General features: G+C 36.4%; 1 protein-coding gene across 7 annotated transcripts in view; it reads right to left on the bottom strand.

Moving 5' to 3' along the window:
• Nucleotides 1–27,632, bottom strand: part of Cblb (Cbl proto-oncogene B) — a 174,138-nt gene that overhangs the window by 129,920 nt on the left and 16,586 nt on the right. For all 7 annotated transcript variants that reach the window (XM_090347014.1, XM_090347000.1, XM_090347034.1 and 4 more), the window contains exon 3: nt 24,265–24,515. In XM_090347014.1, the coding sequence (XP_090203140.1) occupies nt 24,265–24,515 (251 nt within the window). The remainder of the gene's footprint in view (nt 1–24,264; nt 24,516–27,632) is intronic.

Below are 27,632 nucleotides of genomic sequence, written 5' to 3'. Positions count from 1 at the left end.
TTGATCATGCCCTCAAATAATCTCCATAATAGGGGTAAAAAGCAGCTCCATTTAATAACTGGTAAATGCCTGACATTCTATTAGAGAGTTGTGCACTTACCAATACACAGAGCCAAGGGATAGCCTCAAATCTCTCTGTCTAGTATTTAAAGAGATCCAAACTGGGTGTGAATATGAGTGAAACCTGAGGATAATCAGGAGATCACAAAATGAATGAGAGAAAGACACTCTGGGACAAGTTGCATGGCCTATGGCAAGAAGAAAGGTAAAAAAGACCGGGAGTGTGTCTAAAAAAGGACATTCTGGAAATGAAGACTCCAGAGGGTTAAAACTAAAGTGAGAGGAAAGAAACCCTGGTGAGTGGAACAAAGGTAAGAGTTCCTATTAGTGATGTCAGATTGGTGGGGATCACAGTTCCCAGGAATCATGGAAAGAGTGCAGAAAGCCGGGGAAAGTTTTCCTTCCAAGGCTATCGTATGCCAGGAAGACTGGTAAGTGACATCTGCAAGGCTGTGTCAAGAAATCAGAAGACTATAAAACGTGTGACAGGAAAGATTCCTGAAAATGACCAGGAGAACCAGTGACTCACAAATCACCCGGTGACTCCTGTGTACCACGTGACCGCCAGGGGCTAGGATGCTGGAAGATTTGCTACACTGATACGGAAGGAAATGTCCCCTTTACTTTTTCATTCATAGAATGGATTTTGAAATGCGAATGGACCAGTCAGTCAGAAACATATTCTTCCCACAGTTTCCTTTAAAATGCAAGAGGCTTGGTGTCTGTATGCACTGATAGCTAAGTATACAGAATGTCATTAAAATTTGGCACAGCCACAAATATAGAGCTTGCCAAAGACACTGACAGGTTATGTATTGTTCCTATACTATAATACGGGCCCTTCATTCAGTGTGTCTCTACCCACAACTCCAAGAGTAATTTACAGTGCTTCTCTCAAGGACAGTCTTGCCATATAATGAAATGTAAAACTGATTAAAGTTGGGACCAAACTCATTCAGTGATGCTATACCCCTTCCTCAGTGTGATGACGTGAGTAGCCCTTTGGATTGAAAACAACAAATCAAACAATGCTTTCTGAAAAATCTCTCAATCATCATTATGGAACTTTTTTCCCTATACTCATCTCCACAGAAATCAGTTCCCATAAAATTCACTATTTCTTGTAAGTGTATTACTTAGTTTAAAAGGCTGCAGAGCACAAGGCATTTTTCCATCCATTATAATAATATACCCACAAACTCCCCAAGCAACTAAGTGAATTTTATCTGTGTGTGTGTGTGTGTGTGTGTGTGTGTTCAGAAATATGGCCAGACACCTGGTCCCTGTTAGGGTCCCTGAGCTCAGGTGAACAACCCTGCAAAGAGATACTAGCATTTACGGGATACCCACCAAATGTACAGAAAGGAAAGACGTAACACATGGGGGAAAGGGAAAGAAAAAGAAAAGAAAGGTTGGATGATCACAACAACTGAAACACAGGAAACTGGGACAACATCCTGTTTAACCCTAAAAGGCCATAAAATCCCATAGCATTAGTCACCTAATGGTTTAACATCATATAACTATTTAATGTAAGCTACAACAACATGATATTGAAGAGTCAGAAATTACTTTTGGCTAAGCAAAGTACAGCTAATAAAGTCTTATTTTGCACAATGCCTTACATAAATTTGCAATATAAACCTCAAAAAAATAAACAAAAATCTGCCACAGGCAGATACTGTCAGCATGGTTTGAATTTTCAAAGTACCCAAGGAGAATGAAGTCATAATAATCAATGTATATCCTATGAAATTAGGAAAGTTGATGAGGGGTTGGATTGGGAGAGATAGGGGAAATGAGAAGAGAGATGATATTGATCAAGATGCACTATATTTACGAATTGATTTGCTGAATAGGAACACCTTTATAGAACTACTGAAAGATAATAAAAGTTTCTTTGTTAAACTTGTCATTTAAAATATGATGTAAAAATCAACATTAATAAATTCTTTAATAAAAAAATTGAGTCAATATTAAAAAATAGAAAGGTAAGAATACCTTTGTTTATCTTGCTAATGGAGTTGGATAAATAAAAGGCTGAATCAGACTTCTGACAGACTTGAAAGTCACTGAAAATAAAATTAATAAAAATTCACATAATACAAATATAAATATATAAATCAAATAAATATAAATATAAATCACAGAACAATAAAATAAAATTCATAGAAAGAAAGGAAAATGAGAAAATTGAATCTTAAAAAATATTTACCACACAAATTTGAAAAGTTAAGAATTCAGAAATAAACTTATCCTACTTGTGAAAAGAAATGTGTTTTCACCTGGTATTCAAAAGACACAAAGTAAAGCTCCTGGCACTAATGTTGATTTCCTTCTGGTTTAGAATCTATCAACTCTAGTCTACACGACAATTAAGGACCCAAGCTCCACAGCCCATGATGCTTTGTCACACTCCATCACAGAGCCACAGAAGACTCACAACCATCATTACATCCAAGCCAGCAGGGAGTGGAAAACAGCAAAGTCCAGGTGGCCCCCTAAAAGGCAAAAACTAGAGCCTGTACAAGTCACTTCTGCTCTCATACAAAGGGTCAACACTTACAGGAGCACAGTGAATCCAAGTGAGTCCAGAAAATACTCCCATTATAGTGAGTGGATAAAAATGGGGAACTAGATCATGTCAGGAAAGGAAGAAAATGAATTTCAGAGGCTATTAAAAACTTCCTATACAAACGAATAAAATTTAAATGCTTTTAATTCTATATGAAACTACAACATATGTATAAGTATTTTTTTAAATAATTGTTATGCTCTGAATACAATATACATGATTTTGAAGAGAATCAGCACTTACAAGGCAGCTTAGCTGTGAGTCTAGAAAGGTCAAGTAAGTTTCACCCAACTTTCTGTAGAGACATTTCAAGTTATCACCTACAAGGACAGTAATGAAGCAGTCCAAAAGAGGTGAGAAATTTGAACCACATTTGAACCACAATGGAACAGAAGCTTCTAGGGATCTGCTACATTTTATCTCATTATTTGGTATGTATAACTTGCTACAATTCTTAAGTCTTCTTGATTAAAAATAAAGCAAAACAATTTTAGTAACCATTTTGTTCTAGTTTCCATTTTCCATGAAGCAGCTGCATAAAAGACATGTGATTTTTCTCTAATACAATAATGAAAATTTAAGTACCATTTTATATAGCTCATAAAATACACCTATCAGCAAATATAGCAAATATATTGCTTTTCTAGTCTGCATTTGTAGCTTATGAGAAAATCAACACCTTAGTATTAAAAACACAAGTGAAATGAATTTAAGAACACAATATCACAAATATTTAATATCACAAAATAAAGTAACAGGAATATCACAAAAGTTCTATCTGAAGGAGATGGACAATTCATGACAGAGAGGAGAGGGTAGACAGAGAAGGCAAAGAAGAGTCAATATGGCTGGGCACTGTGGCTCTCCCCTGTAATCCTAGCTACTCAGGAGGCTAAGATCTGAGGCTCAAGGGTCAAAGCCAACCCAGGCACAAAAGGACCTTAGACTCTTATCTCCAATTAACCTCCAGAAAACGGGAAGTGGGGCTTGGCTCAAGGGTAGGGTGGTAGCCTTGAGCTGAAAAGCTCAGGATAGAGACCAGACCAAGTTCAAGCCCCATGACCCACCAAAAAATAAAAGGACTCAATATGGTCAAGATATGCCATGTAGCTATGAAAATATAACAATGGAGCTTATAAAGATGAGTTTAGACAAATGGGGTAATGTAATGGAAAGGAAAAGTCTAAAGGAATATTATATGTATATATTGGGCATAACAAAATATAATGCTTTTGTCAATTAAAAAGAAAAAAACTACAAAACAAAAATGTAAATATTTTAGATATTTTTAATGTCACACCAATCTAGACTTTCTGTGTTCTAAAAGTGATACATTATTATGATTTTTAAAACATTTCTTAATTTTCTCACCACAAAAGAAATTCTCCCTATTGAAAGTGAAGTGCTGGTGGCTCATGCCTGTAATCCTAGGTATTCAGAAGGCTGGGATCGGGTGATCATGGTTGGAAAACAGGTTGGGCTGAAAATTCTGTTAAATTCCTTTCTCTAATTAACTGCCAAAAAACCAGAAAGTAGAGTTGTGGCTCAAGTGGTAGAGAGACATGATCAAAAAAGAAACAATGACAGGCCCTGAGTTACCTCCCAATACTGGGGAGGGTGAATGTGAAAGTAATGTATTATTGCCTAAAATATACCTGATGAAACTTCAAATGCTTACTTTTAATTTGGAAGGATCTCTTACTTTAGTATCTCAATTTATATGTAAGTAGTTAGCCTAGAACTAATTACAACTTTAAGAACCTCAACTATTAGTTGCAGTTAACTTGCTTTCCTTTTGACTAGAACATTTACTCTAGGGAATTCTGAACTTTAATGTTAAGATGAAGTAAATCAAAAGAAGAGATTTAATGTCCTGTGGTCACACTTTCTTTCTTTTTAAAAAATTTCTTGTAAGGGTGATGAATAGAGGGGTTACAGTTGCATAAGTAATGAATACATTTCTTTTTAAATTCTGTTATCCCCTCCCTCATTTTCTCCCATTTTCCCAGCCCCACTCCTCTTCCCTGCAAGTTGTAAAGTTCATTTACAACATAGTGTCTAGTATCACTGTTGCTGTGTTCCCCACTTTCTCCCTTCCCTGCGTTGCACTACAGTACTGTCAATGCATAACAACTTGTAATCTTCTCTGCAGTATAGCTGCTTTACAAATTCTCATGAATCATAGAACACCCTTCTAATTAAAGTCATTGAACAGTTTTTCAAGATTGCCTAATAAGGCTGTCCAGTGTGTATAGGACACACATTTACATCCCTGTGCATAACTTCCTAAAGGAAGCAATACTTCCTGAGACTCTTCCTGTTGAGGATGGAATACTTTCCCAAGTGAGCCTCACAAATATCTGAATGTTTTGCTTGTGTCACAGGAAATATTGGTAACCTTTGAAATGGTATCCATATGGTAAACAAGCATTACATAACAAGAAGGGGCATTTGGATTTAGTTTTAAGAGATAAATAAAAACTAGATGTAAAAAAATAAACCAAGAAAAAAGACTACTACTACCGTCTCTAAAATGTTTCACCAATAAATATATAAAATATCTGTAGTCTTAAGTTTAACTTTTAGAACAGTAAAACATCTGATCATAAAATTTCTGAGACAAAGCCGTGGCAGGGTATGGAAATAAGGCACAAATCCAGATGTAACTGAAAGCTTATTTTCTGATGATCCTCATGTGAACCAAAATGGCTACTACATCTTCAGTGAGGGCAGGCTACTGTATTAACTGGGTATCCCACAAGCATTTACTGTAACTCAAAGCTCAGTCCCAGAGTGGAAGTGTTGAAGTGGTGCAACCACCTGTGTTGTGGAGAGGCGCAGTGCAAGGTCAACAAAGTCATTGAGAATATGAGTAGTTTACATGTGACCACTAGAGTTTTCATGAGAGGGCTGTGATTAGAAAATAAGTTGAGCTCTGCCCATTCTTTCTCATTACTCTGCTTTAGGACTAGAGATCTCATTCTGTCCCATGATTTATCACTAATTTCAACTATAAGGGCCTCCTAGTATTGAATGACTCCAAATGTTATTCCCTTGAATCTCCATTATAACATGAGCTACCTTAGATTTGTCACTGTAGTTACATGTTTTACAAAAATAATGCAAAATGAAAAACAAATCAACTCTGCTTTCAAAAGTTCATTTAAATGATATGAGTATGACTTAAGTAAAGCACCAGTTAAGTTTGAGCCCGAGTTAAAATCCCAGTAACTGCCAAAGAAAAACAGTTCAAAGTCAGCCTGAAGCAGAAAAGCCATTTAGGCTATATCTTCAAGCTAAACAGCAAAATGGTGGACTGGGGACATGGCTCAAGTGGTACAGTGCTAAGCAAGCAAACAGGAGGCCCAAAGTTCAAACCTCCGGACTGGTAAACAAGCAAGCAAAGGCCTTGTGTGGTAACTCTTGGCTGTAACTATAGCTACTTGATAGAAAGGAAATGAAATCTGAAGTGCAAACCCGTCAAAAAGTTATCAAAACAGGTGAGCCAAATGTGATTCTGCACACTTATGAGAGCTACGTGAGAGGTATAAACAGGCCAGCCCAAGCCAAAACGTGAGACTTATTAGAAGTCTATCTATGGAAGGAATTGGAGATTATCATGCTGAGCAATATTAGCTATGCTCAGGAGCAAAATAGTTCATGTATAATCCCCGGCACATTAAATTTCCGTGGCTTATATACATACTGAATTCTCCTACCTCCAGAAAAATAAAATTGATCAAAAGGTTGAATATAGTTTATATCTGGTGAAACTTACAGTAAAGCTTTAGTTGTCCCTGCTTTCTCCAATAAATAATGCTGAGTTTTTCATCTCTCAAAAGGAATCAGTAACTGCTATGTTTCCATGTTGTAAAGCAATCCAGTACCCCTTGGCTTTCTCCTTCTGCCTCTCTCACCGTGTGGTCTCTTCCATACCTGCCTGTTTGTTTTTCTACTCTTTCACCAGAAATAGAGCTTGAGGTCTCAAAGGAAGCTTCACATAGGAAGCCCCTAATTCTGAACTGCCAGCATCTGGATCTGAGCTAATCAAAACATTTTTTCTTTATCAATAACCTGGGCTCTAATAGAGCAAAGAAATATGAACTAGTATACCACTTTATAGGTTTAATAATGCTACATGTTATTTTATTTCCTGTGCATATGATTTTAAGAATGCCTGCCATATTTCCTAAGATGAATACTTATCTCTCATTCCTTGAGTACATATATTAATTAACTTCCTGCAAGGGGCAAGAATGGTAAAGAAAGGAGATATAAATTGAGACCAAATCTAGAAGAAAAACGAGAGTTCTATGAGAGAAAAATTACATGTACAAAACTTTACAACATCTGTGAAAGAATGTCTCACAGAGGAACTGATATTCATATTAAAATTGAATCGTAAACAAAGATTCAATAAATTTAAAAAATGTTTTTAAAAATAGTAGCAAATACAGCTATAGCTGATGCCCTAAGAGCATGCAAGACTGACAAAGACTGAATAGTGAGATAGCAAGACCTAGAGAAGGGTGTTCAGATGGGACTGGAGAATAGAAATGTAAACACCACACAAATAACATGTGTCTGGTCTGGACAGTTCGATATCAGTTTTCACCCATGTCAATCACCTGATGTTAAATATTAAGAAGTTATTTAAGACTAGCAAACAGCAAACCACATTCAGGAACAGCTAAACAACCTAATTTATTAGATCTAGAGAGTATTCCAAAATGTGTTATAAAGCAGAAAACTGAAGCTGATCGATATTCTTTCTCAAAGACAGACAACACCATTAATATCCATAAACTGTTAAAACTAAAGACAAGTGTGAAGTCTTCAGGATTTCAGGTGTGATTCAGGAGAGCCTGCCCAGCAAGTGAGAGACCCTGAGTTCAACAGGGAAAAAAAGCAATTTAAAATAAAAATAAAAACAACTTACTTTAGTGTAATATAAAATCAGTAACTTTCTCACAACTCAGCTGGCTTTGAAAATAATGTTTAGTAGGATATTTTTCTACTCTCTACAGTTTCATTTGCTGAATAAGAAATACTATTTCTATTCATGTTTTAGTACTTGGTGGAAGTACAAGTAAAAATATTTGAATTTAATTCTTATTTGAACACATAACATTTTGCATTCCTAGGTATTATCTAATTCAAACAATTTTATTCACAGAGTTTTCAAAAAATTAAATATGCTTCCCTTTTAACAACAGTCGTTCATTTAACAACAATAATGAATAGTACTTTTTTGGGGCCAGTCCTTGAGCTTGAACTCAGGGCCCGGGCCCTGTCCTTGGGCTTTCTCAAAGCTCTACCACTTGAGCCACAGCACCACGTCCAGCTTTTTCTATGTATGTCGTACCAAGGAATCAAACCCAGGTCTTCCTGAATGCTAGGAGAACACTCTACCACTAGGCGAAACTCCCGGCCCAGGCACTTTTTGAAATATTAGGGGAACATGCATTTTAAAATGAAAATTCTCATAAAGTTTCCTAAGACAATTAAAGAAACACTGATGATCACTAAGTCAAAAGAATTACAAGGTCATGAGTAAAGCCTTCAATTTGGTGGGGGGAGGGGAGTGGCCAGGAAGAGAAATTGAGGGAAAATTAAAAAAAAAAACAAAACACTAAGTAATTCTCCACGTTTTTCTTGTTTTAGGTGAAAACAGATTATTAACTCCATGTCCTCAGAAAATATGTCAGTAAAAACTTCTACACTGACAATGGGGAGCAAATATGAAGGGAGACAGCTGGGGAAATCTTAGTCAAAGGACACAAAACTTCAGTCCAATGGAGGGAAAAGCTCAAAAGATTCACTGTAGCATGTGCTTTTAATAGTTCCCAATGATAAACACCTGAAAACTGCTAAGAGTATACAGATTTCACCACACACGCACACACAAAGCAAAGAATATAAGACTGTGGATATAGAATTGTTTTGATGTCTTGATTTTACCACTCCACGAGGTATGTGTGTTTCTATATATACACACACATACACATACAGCATTATGCATACTATAAATATACATAACTCAGTTTAGCATGAATCTAAAAAACTGAAATGTACAAATTAGTTCACGCAGTCATAATCTAAGTGCTAGGATCTATGCTACTTTTTCAATGGTATGGGCTATGAATTTACATCCTTGCAGTTCGCTCAGCAGGCACTTGACCACTTGAGCCACACCTCCAGTCCCTTTTCCTTTCAGTTATTTATTGAGATATATCTTGTGTTTTGTCTTGTCCAGGGCCAGCCTGGAATAGAATCCTTCTCCTGGAAGAACCACCACATCTAGCTTACCAATTGAGACGGGTCTTACTTTTTGACCAGACTCACCTTCAATAGCAATTTCCCTAAACACTGCCTCCTAAGTAACAGAGATTACAGAGAGAAGTCACTGTGCCCCGGAATTCTACACTTGATCTCAGCTGAAAAAATAATTTTATTTTATTCCCCTAAATATTGAAGAGAGTATCCCTACACAGTCCAAGCTATCCTCAAATTCTGTCTTCCTAGTTCAGCCTCCAGAGAGTCTCCAGGGTGATAGATTACAGGCTGTGCCACCATAATCCATGCCTGGTAAATTATGAAAACTCCTAGGATGTGAGACATTCACTGAGAATCCATGAAACAGAATATTTCTTATATAGCTGCACTCTTGGGAAATATTATTCCAATAAACAATGCCATTTGGTTTATAAACCAACAGAAGGACTAAAGGAAGCACAAGTATACTTTTAACAGTTGGAAGAATATATAGAATAAAATATATAAATATACAATATGCATCACATAGACATTTGAGTCCATCATGTAAATAATGGTGGTCCTAAAGGATGAGGACAGACAAAAAATAGTATAATATAGTGATAGCATAACAATATTTTACTGACACAATGCAGTTGACACTGGTGTAAAAACCCTACTGTGCTGCCAGTTATATAAATATATAACATAGCTATCTAAGAGTGTGTCAACTGATATTGTCAACAAACAGTATGTAACTAATTGGTGTATTAGTACAGCATGCTTGGTTACTACAGGAGATGTATTCCTTTCTATTTACATATAAAGTTTGCTGCAAAAACCATGGCACACCGGAAGCAGCCTTGTTTATCTGTGCTTATCACATCTCATTCTTGATGGCATCAGTGGCCACTAACTGACTGACCGACCTACACTATCTAGATCTGTTCAAGTCCACACTGTGATGCCCACATGACAATAGTCCTTTCTGTAAGGACATTGTTCTATGAATTTACCATCATCGTGAAGCAAAGCATGCCTATACCTATCTATGTGAGGCAGACATCTATTTTAGCACTGAATTTGCTGTATGAATACAAAACCAAATGATAAAAGGATTCACTTTTGTTTAAGCAGACTCATGAAACACACACACACACACGCACGCGCGTGCGCACACACACACACACGTCTTTTTTAAAAAGGTAACATCATTTTGTCTAAGTTTATGCCAATTTAGGAAAGTCGTTTTTCAATATAATTTTACCTATCATAGTTACTCTATTTTTCAGAAATGTTGCGATCTCAAGTATACAAAAACAAAAATTGTGTGTGTGTGTGTGTGTGAATGTGTGTATGATTAGGACCTTTCAAAGAAGATTCCTATGGACCAATTAAACCATGGTATAAGCTAACCCTAGCTGAAAGAGAAACAAAGTAGCATATAGCAAGACAAGCCAGTCAGATAGTCAGCCTTCTCATGTGAGTTCTTGACCTTCTGACCTAACATCACTAGCCATTTCTCAAGACTGTTGAATTTTAATAGCTAAAGCATCCGCCCTCCCATAATCTTCTAATTGTTTCTGCTGAGGAAAAGAAACAAGCAACTTTCCAGAGCATAACCTGAGAAGGCTTTCATACAAACTTATTTTTCCTGTAGCAGCAATTCTTATGAAAACTAGTTTCAGTTTGAACAACAAATTTAATGCTGGAACTGTACTTTACAGATAGCCTTTTGTTCAGTGAGTTTTGATTTATGATACTCTCAGGCAGTGGAAAAATGTCTAGTGAATCCGTAGGAAATTAGAAATAATCACCATAAGGAAAAGTGAATACCAGTTGAGTAAGAAGAAGAGGAAGACCTCAGAAATAGATTTTTTATTAATATTTAAACTCAACACAGTTGATTCTACATCCTAATTAGAAATGTAAAGTAGAATTCTTTAAAATTAATCAGGACAACTGCTTTGCTCTAAGTTACAGTGAGACTCAGTGAAATGTTTACATTCCTAAAAATACAGCTTTATCAGTTTCAGGTCAATCAAGAGCAGTGGACTGTTTATCTATTAAAATATTTGGCATACATTCCCCCTTCCAAGCTTCAATGACCTGCAGTATATTGGAAACTTCCTAAAAAAACACTTAATTAAAATTCTTTATAGTAATTTAAGGTTGTCTTACAGAAAATAGCTCTGCACACACCATGGTTACTTGCCATCTGTCTCTTCTAAATGTCAAGTACTAAATGTGCTATAAGACTCACAGTTCTCTAGTTTTCCACCTATTTTGAGCCCACATTAAATGACAGTTTACAGTAAATGCATACAAAGAGGAATTAAACTTGCTGCTAGAAATGATACCACACATAGAGTATAATTAGTAAATAAAAGCTATTTATATACTGGACAGTTATCTTGGATATCAGACATCTATACTGACCTTTAATATAAGGGGACCCTTCAGTGATTGGTGGTAAGCACTGTTTGCCTTCTGTAGCTCATCTGTAAAGATTTACTTCCAAAGCTTAATCTCTTGGCAATGTTGCACAATGTTGTACAACCCTGGGGCTATTTCTCTTAAGAAATGGTGAAAAGGTCAAGACAGATCTGCTGCCTAGGATGCTATCTACAACAAATGGCTTCTCCATGAAGTTCAGGGTCTCAATTCCTTTCTTTCAGACACAATTACCTACCACAAACTTCCCCCGACCAGATCAAAACAATCTAAGGCAGTTATCTGTGTCTAAAACTACCCCCCCACACACACACACACCAGAAAAGGAGGTGAATTTGGGGATATTCCTAATGTCACTATGTTAAACAAAGTGAATCTGCACTACAAGAAAAGCTACCACAATAAATGGGATGGAACAACTCAAGTTCTCAGATCGGTTTGGATAGTATGAATTCACGATACACAGAGACATTGTAAAAGCAGGAAGGAGTGAGGTTTGGACCTCTGGAGTTATGAGAAAAAAAACAATTTGACAAATATTTTAAGGGCAAGTTTCAGTACCCACAATCACACTGAGAAATAGGGCAGATGTGGCTGTTTCCTTGCATGGAGGGATCATGGCCAAACAAAATGGCAAAATTGAGATAACTGACAACCTACACAAGTTAACTTACAAAAACACACAAAACCACCCCCACCTCGGCAGAATGAGTCAAAGCAAAAGGCTGACAAAGGCAGACAGCTATGTGAGGGGGCGCAGGAACGCCACTGGGAGTATACACATGCCTCTGTTTTCTTTCCCGGAGAAGAAACAGCAATCACTTTATTTGAAAGCCCAGCTTACATTGCCAATCTATTTCAGATGTTGAAGAAGGCAGAGCTGACACAGTCATAGGAAATAAATGAGGACTGGAGGTCAACATATGCAGGAGCCCCAATGCTCACGCCTGCTTTCTTCCTTTGAAAAGGAAGAAAAAGAAAAATAGCAGTAAAGTAAATTCGAAAAGAACCTTGGCTGGCACTGGAAAAGCAATCTGCAAGTCTGAAAACTCTACCTCCATCAAGAAACTCCATCCACAACAACACAAAATAATTCCCAGAATAAGACTTTTTCTTTTTTCTTTTTCTTTTTAGGGTTTGTGCACATGTGTATTTATGTACTCCCTCAAGATCTGTGATCAAGGAAATAAGGGAATGACTACTCCCTGAACAAGCCGCAGAGAGGACAAAGACCTTCTGTCAATAACAGAGCCCAACGAAACTTCCCTATTCATGTCAAAAGTGTAGATGTTCAGAGGATTCCCTAGATGCTGCAGAACCTTGACATATTTTGACTCATGAGCAAACTCAACACAGAAACAAAAACAGCCTTTAAAGAAATGTTAAAATGAGATCAGTGGTAAGTGAAAACACATGCATTCAGACATACACCCAAGAAGTCAACAGGTGAGCTGTGACACGGGTGCATTGATGGGTATTGTTTGAAAGAGACCCCAGTCAAACTGCGGAGTCTGTCAGAATTTATGCAGCTTTGGAAGCTACACCAATGGAAGACACACACCATTAAAGAAAAGCATCCAAACTGTACTAATTTCATAAACACTAAGAATATTACTCTAGTAAAGACATTTGTGTATGCAGAGAAGTAAAAGCTGCTTTAAAATACAGTAAATAATGATGGTATTCCTGCATTTGTGCAAATTTTTCTTACTAAAATATGTATTTCCAAGTATGATGGAGATAATGTTCAGAGTTTACTTACCAATTTCTACAAGGCAGCCTTTAGACCTTCACCAGATCATTTCCACTATAAAATTTTCCCCTTTCCCCACTCCCTCCAGGCCACAGGAGCTCATAATCTGAGACCAAATCAGACTTTCTAATAATCCTCTGGAAATTAGAAGTGCTGGCCAAAAATAAAGGCCTGCTTTAAATATGTGAGAGATGAATAGACTGATTTCTGCCTTTTAATATTTCTACAAGACACTTTAAATGGTGTACTGAATCAACACCTAACAAATATAAGCAATATAAAAGGCCTCAAATAAATGCTACAGGAAGGGAAGAAAGAAAACATGTTAGCTAGTGTAATAAAAAATGGATAAAGGGAGGCAGGAATACAAGTGATATGAGAGCTCTGTCTAACATACAATATATCCAACAGGGAAATTGGACCATGAGAAGAAAACGGCAAAATGGCACCTAAGTAAATTGTATGGCTGGTAAGTAGGCTAATCTGAAAAGATTATAGTTTCATAAAGTTCTCTAATAACCTACCAACAAGGCTTAGAGCCAAACAGAAACGTATTCTTGTGGAGTCGTATGTGATTCAGACAGGAGTGGATTCCTACAGGGGTGAGAAAGGAGGGCTGAGGTCTGAATACACCCAAGAGTCTGTCCTACCCACATCATTTCCATATCATCTTATTAACTAGCACGGATTCCAATGACAGCCAAGGTTTCCGAAATGGCTGATACAAGTGAAAAAAAGCATTTTGATAATTTATCGACTTCAAGACCTCAGCTGCTTTATAAAAACAATTATATATATATATATATTTTTTTTATGGGGAGAATACACTAGAGTGTATGGCGATGAACACGCTGGGGGAGGAATACGTTTTGTAAAAAAGAGAAAATTTGCTATTTGTTAAGATTTGCGTGTGAACATACCATTTTAATCAGATAAAGGAGACCCAACCGACTAGTATGAAATTATCTTAGCTAGAGTTTTCTCTTATTTCTGGACTAGACATAAGCCTGACAGATCTATATGCTGTTATAATCACAGAACATCACAAGTCTCACAGAAAACGTGTAGAACAAAAGCTAAAGTGTTTCAAGAATCCACAAAATTTTATAATAAAGTTTTACCTTTATTAATATGTTTCACAATAGGTAACTTCTCCTGTTTCCTTTTAAAAAAGAAACTTGGCTTAAAGTAAATGCCTATAACATCTCAAGCCAGTTTTACTAGCATACATACATAGATAGCTATTTTTAAGACAAGGGCTAAGAAATGCAACTTTAAATCTGCACACCTTCTGGATTTAACTAATGACTGCAATGTATCAATGTAAAGGTGACAGTGTATGTCCATTTGACATACTGCATTAATACTGGTTAATCAAGATGAGAGTAGCTACCTCCACAGTCATAAGTGTGCTAACTGTTCAAATAAGTCCTCTTGAAACAATGCTTAGGAAGGTCTACTGCTAACGCCCATTTACAGGCTGACAGCTGTAGGCTCTGACCAACTGGTAGTCAGAAGTCATCTCTTTTTTACAATAGAACAAAATCTACAGATATAAGGCCAAATAGTGTGATGCCACTAAATGTAAGGACCTCCAGGATATAGAAACAAAAGCCATATATTGAGTGATTGTTGTCCTTAATGTACTATGTTATCTCTCATCTCTTCTGCTGTCCCTTGGTTATCTCATATTGTTACAATATTTCACCTTGTTATCTGATATATTATATATATATGCTTAATTGGTTATTAGAAATTGGATAAGGAAGGGGGGAAATCAAGATGAGCGGGGCCGGGGGGGGGGGGGGAGGAATGGGGACCATGTCATGAGAAAGGGTATCAATGTTTGTGAAGTAATACACCTTCTATCTAGTGAATATAATTACAATAAAAAAAATATATGGAAAGAAAAAAAAAAAGAAGTCGTCTCTTAAAAACACATCACATATGAATGCACATACACACCCCCTTTTAAGTCATGAAATTTCCAATCAATTTTGTTTCTCAGACAGAAAATAGAATTAGGCAATTGACTTTCCTATTTGAGGTACAGAAACCAATAATCAACATCATCCTTACAACATATAATTTCAATCTTCTTCACCTAGTGAAACCAATTATTTGTGTCTAAAAATGTGGTCACAGTATTCCAAGTTTAAAAGAATAACATCTACTGAAGGAAGAAAGAAGTAAACGACTGATAATCTTAAAATAAATCTATGTTGGACACACTAATGCTGAAGCTTGCAGTCAAGGTCTCCTGAGCTCTCTTATTAGCCTTTTCATTCAAGGATGGAAATCTACCATATGAGTCATGACTCCATTTCTAGATTTTAACTGGTTAATGGATTTCTCTGCCTGAGCTGGCTTCAAACCCAGATCCTTATGTCTCATGTCTCCTGGATACCTAGGATTAGCAATGGCCAAACCTAATTTTAAAAGTTATAAAAATAATTTAAGCTTACAGTTCTTTCCCAAAATTATTTTAACTAATTGTATTATCCAAAGCAAAAATCTTTCCATTTTGTAACATTTACTCTAAGTTTCAACTTTAGCATCAATTTTACACTGCCATATTTGGTCAGTGTAATGAGCTGAACTATGGCCTCCTAAAAAGACAGGCTTCAGTTCTAGCCTCAATCTTAGCTGTGACTGACTTTATACAAAGAAAATGGCCAGATGGTGATAGGGACAGGGACTAGAATCTCGCAGCCACAAGTCAAGGAATGCCATCACAAGTGTGAAAAGGGACGAAGCACTCTCCTCCTGAAGGAGTCACAGCAGCCATGATGAGCTGACCACTGGTTTCAGATGTCAGAGAACAAATTTCTCTTGTGGGAGCTACCCATTTTGTGGTACTTTGTAACTGCAGTCAAAAATTACTTGTGAAAGTAATGCATTACAATTGCATGCTCAAGTGCTTAAGTACAATACATTCCACCAACACATCTTTCAGTATAACCTGTTCCTCAATGACTCTACTAAACAAGAGGCTTGGATTTCTATGACTTTAACCTATAAAGGATAGTTGAGTAAGGGCTCCTACATTACATGTACCTTCTGGTGTACCAAGTACATCTATTACAAACGACTGTAACAACAACTAATGAATACGGATAGTTAAACAAGAACTCTACATCTGACCAATGACGAAGACTGAGACTAAAAGTGAACTTAGAATGTATAAGAAGGAATTTACTGGTGCCGGGAGTTTGGCCTAGTGGTAGAGTTCTTGCCTAGCATGCACGAAGACCAGAGTTCGATTCCTCGGTACCCCACATACATAGCAAAAAGCCAGAAGTGGTGCTGAGGCTCAAGTGGTAGAGTGCTGGCCTTGAGAAAGTCCAAGGACAGTGCTCAAGCCCTGAGCTCAAGCCCAGGACTGGCAAAAAAAAAAAAAAAAAAAAGTAATTTACTTCAAAACTGGAGTACTATTTTACACTCTACTCAATTAGCACTGAATGTTAATCTGTTTGGATTCCTGGAAACTCAACTCCTTTGTTAAGCCACTGAAAAATAAAACTCATTTTAGGCAACATATCTAAGCACTCCTTAGGCTACACGATTATCACTGCAGCTTGTCTGTTTTATAAACAGACTTTAATTTAGTTTTGTAAGAAACTGCCAAAGGAGCTTTCTCTAAATAACAAATTTGCCACTTGAAAGACATCTTTCATCAGCCTTCTTTGTGGGAGTATTGTCATGAAACTAAAAGTAGGCACGCTTTCTGGAGTATTTCTGGATTTTAATTATCAAATTTGAATGTCACCAGATATTTACTGAAAGGAAAACATCAATTTTAATATGCTGGTTTAATATGAGAAACATAAAAGATATTCAACCATAAAGTCAAGTTCACTTGAGTCTTGCCAGTGTGCTTATCACATAACGGTTATCTCAGGGATTTGTTCTATAGGCACAGTTCCTCAATTTTAAAATTCAAGTTTCTAGTGTACATAAAATGTAACTTGACTTGGGGCCGGGAGTTTGGCCTAGTGGTTAAAGTGCTTGCCTAGCGTGCATGAAGACCCGGGTTCGATTCCTCGGTACCACATACATAGAAAAAAGCCGGAAGTGGTGCTGAGGCTCAAGTGGTAGAGCTCTAGCCTTGAGAAAGTCCAAGGACAGTGCTCAGGCCCTGAGCTTAAGCCCAGGACTGGCAAAAAAAAAAAAAAAAAAAAATGTAACTTGACTTTAAAAATACTAAAATAAGTAGCAATAAAATGTTAATAACATCTCAGGACCTCAGAACTGAATGATAGGAACAACTGGGGCTGAAAATAAAAGTAAACAATAAAACACAGCAAATAAGTAGATGACATCTAAACATCTTATTAGAATTTTACTGAAGCAGTGGCATTTATTTTTAACAAAATCTGAAGTTATTTTCCTTCATATTTTGTAAAATGTACTCCAAAACAGAAATTGCTGGAGGGAGGAGGGGAAAAAAATTTCCCTTTCACCAAAAAAATTCAAAACAAATATCTAAGAAAACTACTTTGTATCTAGTTAGTAAAGCAGCAGAGGTGCAGTTAGCTGATACTAAGAGCCATAAAGTCCTTAACAGCCAAAAGGACCCACAGCTCTCACCTGCCCACTCTTAACAAACTCCCTTTGTTCAGTTAGCTCTGAAAACATTTGTCTAAACAGCTTTGGGTGGCCTTTACTTTCCTGGTATGTTAAAGAAAAGAGCCCTTTCATTTCTAAACTTTAGCCTTTAGCTTCTTAGTCTACACACATCTCTCAGATGATGGACATATGCATAAAATGTTCTTATCAAGGCTAAATATAATTTGTACTTACTTATGGCAAATCATTCTCAGAAATATAGTATGAATTTTCTAAAGAAAATTCTATTTCCTACCCACCAGACACACTTCTACATCAGAGAACTACTTCTTTCCTGAATCTGAGTTACAGTCTGTGCTGTAACATCAAAAATTAATGTTTAAATGCTCTAGTTTTCCATCTAAAAGAAAAAAATGCTTTTACCTTACTTATGTTACTGTAATCCCTCTGTACATTACCTTTACAATAAAATTAAATTTTGAAACTACAATGCCTGTAATGCAAATATAAAACTAATAGCCTGAAATATACAAAAAATTTACATTTGAAAGAAACCTTTAGTTTTTTTGACTTAGAAACATTTTTCTATTTGAAATTTGTCCTTTGTCCTCAGATATTCAAAAGAGTTATAATTCTCATTATTGAGAAGCATTACTAAATAATTTTAACGTAAAATTATTTAAATGAATAAATACAAGCCATTCCTTTTCATTAAACAACAAACAGAATGCAAGACATTTGACACGGTATATTTGTAAGACAAAAATCTCACTCAAATTATTTCTCCTGCAAATGATGATTGTGGTGACAAAACAGTATTTTTACCTATCACTACGATTGGTTTTGGAAATCTGTTTCCATGGCAGTCTGGAATAATTACAACTTTATTTTATGACTTGAATATCTGGATGAAATGATGTGAATGCCCAGAAGGCAATTTAAAAGCTGAAAATATGTGTACACTGGAGTCAGAAAGTCAACTAAAGTTACAAAGAATACTGGGAACAGACGTGGCATCATACCCAGAAGCCAAGTTTCTAGGTTCTACTGTTCTTTACCCCACAGTACCACAGGACTGTGTCATCTTCTCACAACTTACAAAAGCTCCCTATGTGTATGGAGCTAAAAGTGTTATTATAAGCCAGGTCATTAGCCTGTTCATTCCAGTAATTATTCAAAGTACTTGTGATCACCCAAATTGTCCATAGGTTAATCTGTTCCAAGTAAAACAAAAACATAAAGTCCTAATTGTATATACAGGTCAATGTTTTCAATCTGGTGAAACTGGAGGAATATCAATTCTACTTTGGAACTCATGCAATCAACATGCATTAAGTATTGATATAAAAGTAAACATTTAAAATAAGAGCATATTATCCTTTGCTGAGAGTAAAAGTGTCACCAAGGATATCTTTGTGGCTGGCTTTATGTTTTGTTATAGCTGCTGGGGTTGTTGCTTTGATTCAACTTTAAAATAAGCCATGCATCTTTTCAAGCATCAGTTCTAAAGCATTCTTGGTAGACTAACTCACACGTTATACCTCAGAGCAAGCATAGTGGGGAACAGGCCAATAAAGAGAAAGGCACTTTATTAATGTATGCAGCAGATTATGTATCTTCCCTTGTCAGCTAGGTTAATAGAAGCTTTTGAAAATATTCCAGAATCAGCTGTTTATGTCAAAATGCTTTCTGATTCAATCTTAATCAGTATATTATTGTGAAAAAGATACTATACTCTTCACAAACACAAATACATACATACACACACACACGTGCGCGCATGTACACACACACACACACCCCACTTCACCTAAGAGCTAAGTTGCCTATCACAAGGCTGGTGTATAAGTAATGAACCCCAGCTTTGAAATGATATTAATAAGAAAACATCCGTGCTTTCCTCTCTGGATTGACTTTTTTTAAAGCCTTCATTTTCTTCACAGTCTATCAAATGCTGAACTATTTTTTTTTCCACTGCTGATGACTTTTGGGTTTGTTTCAGTGGTAAAGTTGAGTGTGGGAAGGAAAATGGGTTTCCTGGCCCTGTTTCACTGAAGTGGTATTGAAGCAGGGAAAAATCTGCATATCCTGAGACCATCATCTCCATCTGTTCTAAAACATGCCAAGGTGCTGAAGATCAGATGCTAAATACTTTTCTGATAAGAGAATACATCTTACCACCAGTCAATTAACAAAATAGCTAGCCAAAATCATAGAAGAAGGCATCTCTGCTCATCAGTAGGACCTACCTATCTTCATTTCAACATCTGACACCCCTCAAAGAAAAAACAGTTTTATCTAGGCTGTCTCCTTTTCCTTGTACTTCATACTACAGATTTTCTAGTCCCGTTTCCCCCACATACACATGCAAACTCTGTATGTGTCAGAAACCACTGAATCATTCTTCCCAGAAATGCCAGTTCAGAAGGGATGAGACACTCTACTGGAGAAGCACCAATCCTCTGTGAGGTCTAATGGTTTATAAAATAAATAAATAACTGACATATGGGAAATGTGATACAAGAGAGGTTCCATGTAGCCTGTGTGCACTGGTCGGTCCTCTACTATAAGGCACTACTTTGCCCATTCTCAAGGCAAGAGGTTTTAAGAATGCCTTAAATTAAATGTCTACTGAAGGCAGTAAGTACTCTTATTTACAATAATTTCTACCTGGGCCCTTTTACAAGACCTGGGTAGGAAATATATTAACTGATTTACTTTTTCATTTATCTAGTCAATTACATAAATTTGTATAGAAGATGTATAAGTGGGATATAAGTTTACTACACCCTTACCATATCTAATTTAAACATTTTCCACTAAAATATTCACCTAAAAGTTACACATCCTGTCAATCTTTTATTAATAAATAAAATTTCCATATAAACATTTGGCTTAAAATAATGTTAATCAGCTTAAAAGGCCAATCTGAATCAAGGCAGTCACTGAAGTTTCTCTATCTTACTTCTTGTACCTAGCAGCAATTCAAATTTCCAAGGCTCTTTCTGGAGAGGCTTAGAGCTTTCAATCCCTGAAGGTACATAAACTGTGGTACATAAGTGATCAGCCAAGAGTTAGATAAACAGATACACATGTATAGGTCATGACTAATTTAGAGAGCAAATTTAAAATCCATACACATTTATGACATTTTATCTTTAGTTTGAGAGGTTTTCAATTATGGTTGAATAGCTTTACATGCTCTATTTGTCTGGTTACTACTGACAGTCTTCAAAGCTTACATTTCTAGAAACCACACATTATATAAAACAAACCTAAGACGACCTAAGACGTATAGACTAAGCAAGACTAGTCAACACTAGTTTCTCGAACCTGACAGAAACCTTTCAAATTTCCTAGAAGCTTTTCTATACAAGGAGATTTCCTATCCAAAGAGATGGTTTTGTTTTGTCAGTTGTGGGGCTTGAACTCAGGGCTTAAGCACTGTCCTTGGACTTTTCTCAAGGCTAGAGATCTACCTTTAAGCCACAGCACCACTTCCAGCTTTTTTCTATGTATGTGGTGCCAAGGAATCAAACCCAGGTCTTAGTGCATGCTAGGCAAGCACTCTACCAATAGGCCAAACTTCCAACCAGAGATTGTAGGTTTTTTAACAATCTGATAGGACAATGTTAAGACACTGTATATTATAATCATTTAATTACTATTAGTTTTCTAGCTAGAGACAATCTTTCATTGCCAATAAGTGCCCAAGATGAGAAATAGCAAAAAAAAAAAAAGCCTAAAGCTTCCTTATGACCAGTAATTCCAATAATTCAGTAATTCTACTCCTGGGCATTTATCCTACTGACTGCAAACCAGGCCACACTACAGCTACCAACACAACCACGTTCACTCAAGTATTGTTTACCATACCCAAGAGATATAATCAACTCAGATGCCCCTCAAGAGATAAATGGATCAAGAAAATGTGGTATAAATATACATAATGGAATTCTATGCTTCCATCAGAAAGAATGATACTTTTCCATTTGTAAGGAAATGGAAAGACCTGGAAAAAGTATATTCAGCAAAGTAAGCCAGACCCAAAGAATATAAGTTGTATGGTTTCTTTCATTTGTACTAAATAGACTATGCCTCTAAGTCTACAAGGAAACACTATGCATGGTAAAGACAAAAAAATTACATTTGGACATGATAAATTAAGCATTCACACAGTGAGACCAGAGGAGGGTATTAGTAGGAGAGAAACACAATGGCTCAATAGCTATGTGCACAGCATCATGCAAAATAATGTTAATCAAAATGAACTCCAAGAAATGAAAATAACAGGTTGTTTTACTTTACTTTTGTCATTTTGTTTGCTTCATGTTTTTATTTCTCCCCTTTAGTCAATGTATTTCTTTTTGTCTTGTATATCAGTTTACCTGTTTGGGGGACGGTACAGGGAAGGGAAGCAGAAATGGTGGTATCAACGGTGAACTAATTCAGCAGTGACACTCACTAGACACTGTGTTGAAAATGAATGATGCAAATGGGAGAAAAGGGTTGAAGAAGAAAAAAATGGTAGAAAATGAGGGAAGACGATATCGTTTAAAAAAGAAATGTAGGGCTGGGAGTTTGGCCTAGTGGTAGAGTGCTTGCCTAGCATGCATGAAGACCCGGGTTTGATTCCTCGGTACCACATACATAGAAAAAAGCCAGAAGTAGTGCTGAGGCTCAAGTGGTAGAGCTTTAGCCTTGAGAAAGTCCAAGGACAGTGCTCAGGCCCTGAGCTCAAGCCCAGGACTGGGAAAAAAAAAAAAAAAGAAATGTACTCAGCCTGATGCTGGTAGCTCAAACCTGTAATCCTAGCTAGTCAGGAGACTGAGATGAGGATTGTGGTTGAAAGCCAGCCTAGGCAGAAAAGTCCATGAGATTCTTATCCCCAACAAGCCACTCAAAAAAAAAAAAAAAAAAAAAAGCCAGAAGTAGTGCTGTGGCTCAAGTGGTAGAGCACTAGTCTTGAACACAAAAAGGCTCAGGGATAGCACCCAAGCCCTGAGTTCAAGCCCCAGGACCATCTCCCCCCTCAAAAAAAAAGAAAGAAAGGAAGAAAGAAAGAAAGAAAATGAAAAGAATGCAATTATCTGAAATACGTTACTGTAACCCTTCTGTACATCAAATTTACAATAAGAATAAAATTTTTAAATAAATTAATGAGTATGCATATTGTTATAGTATCTGACCTTGTTATCTGGTATAATGTATATATGTTTATTTGAAATAGGAAAGGGAAGCCGGGAAAACAAGATGAGGGGTGGGGATGGCAGAGGAAAATGGGGACAAAAACATCAGAAGGGGTGTCAGTGTATGTGAAGTAGTGAACCTTCTATTTGGCTAATATAACTGTAACCCCTCTATTAATTACAATAAAAATATCTATGGGAAAAAATCAACAAGTAGGCTCCAAGTCAAAAATCCTGACAATTAGATGATAATATAACTGATGTTATGTTAGTCTTTTTTAACCCAGTTTCACTTACTAGTGCACATACTGAGAAGCTACATTTTCTACCCACAGCTACCATACTCATAGATTCAATCAAAATGTAAAGATGCTTTATAAAGCAAATTTGGTGAGAAAATGAGCACTGGCTATTTCCAGTCATTGCTCCTAGGAATAAAACTCAGTACAACAAGAGTGAAAGACAGTGTTGGTGTTTACAAAGCTAAATCCGGGTGTGCCCAGCAATTATTCTCTTATTTAGCCAAGAGCTGAATACATATTTAAGCTCATCTGACCAAAATGTACTGTGCACAAAAATGGACCTGTTGTTGAAATGTCTTTGTACAACTATTCGAAGAAAAATTTAAAAACCTGCACGCAAATGTTTATAGCGGCTTTAAACATAATCTCTCCAAATTAGAAGCAATCAAGATGCTCTTCAATATGAGAGTGAAGAAACAAATTGAGGTAAAAGCATTCAATGAGGTATTATGCTTTGACGTAAAAAAAATAAGCTATCAAGCTATGAAAGACAGAGGAACCTTAAATAGGCTTTAAGGGAAAGAAGCTAAGTCTGGAAAAGTTACATTGAATCAGTTCCACTATAACATCTGCAGAAGACAAAACCATGGAGACTTGTGAAAAGATCAAAGGCTGCCAAGAGTTCAGGAAGTAGGGAGAACAGGACGATTGAATAAGTGGAACACAGTATTTTTAGGACTGCAATGGCAGATACATTGACACCTAGCACTTACAAGCCATAGAACCGTGAAACACAGTGAACCTTAATGCAAACTCTAGACTCCAGTTAAAACAATGCTGGTTCATTAACCACGTAAATTGACCACTAATGCTAAGATACAAATTGTAGAAACTACTGGTGAAGAGGAAAGGACTATGCATTTCCTCAGCAATTTTATCTGTGGACCTAAAACTTTTCTACAAATAGTGTACCAAACAGTAACACCATCTGCTCACTTAGGATCACATGTAAAAAAGTGTACAAGAATGTTTGAAGTAAAAGCACAAAATGAATGACATGTTCTCAAAAACAATAAAAATAAAAAGTACAAGACAATACTTGTGTTAACTAAGACAAAAATGCATAGCAAATAGCACTGGGGAAAAAAAATTCTGATACAATCTTACCTGTCCTGTGACTGCTCTTCATACATCCTCTCTTTGCCTTCTTTAAAAAGCCTTATTGCTCGTTTTGACTTTTTCATTAGGCTGTCGATGTAGATTTTGAAATATTCATTCTCACTTAGCTGGGCAAGCTTCTGGCTGTCATCATATTTACTCAGGATAAGTCTCAAATGCTGGTATGTATCAGGTAGAATATCAAGTATGTATGGTGGGCTATTTTTCAACTGCAGTTTGGGATTTTGGCACAGTCTTACCTAAAAACAAAGACAGAAAACAAGTATTTATATGAATCATAACATGCTCTTTACTTTTTCATCTCCTATAATATAATTTGTGATCTGAAGTTAGTAACTCCAGTTTACAAAGAACTAGCAACTTTTCACATTTGTGGAACTATTATCAAATCCTATGATCTTCTCTTCCCATGCAGACTTTTCTGTTGCACCTCCTTGCCTTTCAATCCTGAAAGTTTAACTCTCTTTCCAGTATACTAATCACTGTTTATCACCAATGGTCTTTCTATAATAAAAATGAGGAAATGGTTCTTTCCTGCAGGCAACCAATGTACAACTAGACATTTTACTGTATTTAATTTCCAAATAAGACTATAGTATAGATTTTAGGTTTTTTTTATAGATTGTTTCCAAACCTGAGGGAGAATACAAGAAAAAGGCAATATTATAACAGTTGAGTTATTAAGTAGCTAACTGGCCGATAGGTCACAAAGAAGTCTTCCCACATCTCATGGCATTTACCATGCCTGTAAACATGTGATACCTAATAGTTCAATCACTCTATCAAGGACCATCCAACCACTGGGGCATGCAAGTCTGTTTGTGGAACTTAAATTAAAAAGAAGTAATTCAACTATATAGTCTGTTCCTTTGTGTATGTACATGTGATTTAGTCAAGAAGTAAGCTACTTAATTTGCACCTCCAACTGGGGCATCAGAAACTCTCAATCAAACCTAATTTTAAATTGAAAGCTCTGGAAATTACATAAGAGCACACATCATTAGTGTAATACTTCAGTAAAACTGATAAAAAAAACCAACTGGGGACATAAAAGCATATTTAGTATGAAGACAGTAAAGTGAAATCTTCTGATCTCCCAGACTATACACATATATACACACACATGATAACATACATTAGTGTGTGTATATGTTTATACACCATATATTAACATACCATATATGTGACAGGAGATATGATGTAGATTTGTATATATGTATGTATAATTATATGTATATAGACAGATATGAAAAATACTCCATTCCATCGTGTTAAAGTTGATGTTAGGTGGCACTGAAGTGGCCAATGACATTTCCAAATCTGGCTAAGAGATCCAGGTGCCGCCATTGGCTCATACCTGTAATCGTAGCTACTCAGGAGGCCGACATACAAGGACCACAGTTCAAAGTCAGCCCAGGCAGAAATGTCCCTCAGATATTCTTACCTCCAACAAACAAGCAGCAAACTACAAGTGGAGCTACAGTTCAAAGTGGTAGAACACAAACCTTGAGCGAAAGAGCTCAGGGACAATCCAGGCACTGAGTTCAAGCCCCATGACTTACCAAAAAGAAAGGAAGAAAAAAAAGCCCTCTGGCTAAGAGGAAGTTAATTTGGAGATGACTTAAGTTTAGACTAGGGGAACTTGTATTTGAGGCTTTAAGTTACTTCCATAAATAGCTCAATGATTGTCAGCAGTCTGAAATATGTCAGGCACACAAAGAAAAATACTATATGATCTCACTATATGATCAAACCTATATGATCACTATATGATCACTATATGATCACTATATGATCAAACCTACCCATTTAAATGTATTTGTGGTAGTCATGACAGAAACGTCTATGTGTTAATAAAAGAGACACAGCGAATAAAATGACTCATCCAAAAACTAATCTAGATATTTTCACTGATACTTGTATTTTTATCAGCTTTGACAAGTATATAAATTAAGAACCTAGAGACAGGTTTAATTTAAATATGCTGTCTTCAAGAGTCACATCTTACCCAAAAAAACAAACACCTTTTGAAAATAAGAGGTTAAACTAAACTCTATCAAGATAAAGGCCCTCATAAACAGGCTGGAGTTGCCATCCTCATATCAGATAAAATAGATTTCAAACTAAAATTAGTGAGAAAAGACAAAGAAGGTTACTACATACTACTAAAGGGATCTTTCCTTCAGGAGGACATAACCATCCTAAATATGTACACACCAAATCCCGGAGCTCCGAACTCATCAAGCAAACTTTACTTTCACTGAAACCATACATAGATAGAAACACAGTGATTGTTGGTGACTTCAACACACCACTCTCACCTTTGGAAAGATCAACAAGGCAAAAACTCAACAGAGAAACCTTAAAATTGAACAACTATATAGACCAACTAGATCTAACAGACATCTGCAGATTATTCCACCCAGCAACAACACAATATATGTTTTTCTCAGCAGCACATGGAACATTTTCCAAAATAGACCACATTTTAGGGCATAAAACAAACCTGGACAGATTCAGAAACACCGAAATTATTCCCTACACTCTCTTAGAACACAAGGGCATCAAATTGGAACTGAACACACAACTCCACCAACGAAAACCCTGTAACTCATGGAGATTGAACAACACATTGTTGAATTACCAATGGGTCATCAAAGAGATCAGAACAGAAATCCAACAGTTTATGAAATTTAACAAAAAGGAGCACACAAAATAAAAGCTCCATTGGTACACGGCAAAGGCAGTACTCAGAGGAAAATTTATATCTCTGAGTGCCTACAATAACAAATTGGAAAAATCGCAAACCAACAATTTAATGTGTCGCCTTAAGCTCCTGGAAAAAGAGCAACAAACCCACCCTAATCCCACTAGAAGGAAGCAAATTATTAAAAACAAAGCAGAATTAAATGAATTGGAATCCAAAAAAAACTACAGAAAGAATCAACAAAACAAGGACTTGGTTCTTTGAAAGAATTAACAAAATTGACAAACCCTTAGCAAATCTTACCAAAAAAAGGGAGCATACCAAAATAAACAAAATCACAGACGAAAATGGTAACATCACGACAGAAATTACCAAGATCCAGAGTATCATGAAGGAATATTTCTCAAACCTTTATGCCAACAAATTTGAGAATCTAGAAGAAATGGATGAATTCCTAGCCAATATTAACATACCCAAACTGAACCAAGAAGAACTAACTCAACTAAACAGGCCTATTTCAAGTACTGAAATAGAAATGGCAATAAGAGAACTTCTACCTAAGAAAAGCCCAGGGCCAGATGGATTCACAGCTGAATTCTATAAGGTCTTCAAAGCAGAGCTCACACCAATACTCCTCAAGCTTTTCAAA

The sequence above is a fragment of the Megascapheus bottae genome, chromosome 1 (genome assembly GCF_031878675.1).
Source record: "Megascapheus bottae isolate mThoBot1 chromosome 1, mThoBot2.hap1, whole genome shotgun sequence".
In the NCBI taxonomy this organism is placed as follows: domain Eukaryota; kingdom Metazoa; phylum Chordata; class Mammalia; order Rodentia; family Geomyidae; genus Megascapheus; species Megascapheus bottae.
This window is presented reverse-complemented; position numbering and strand designations above follow the sequence as displayed.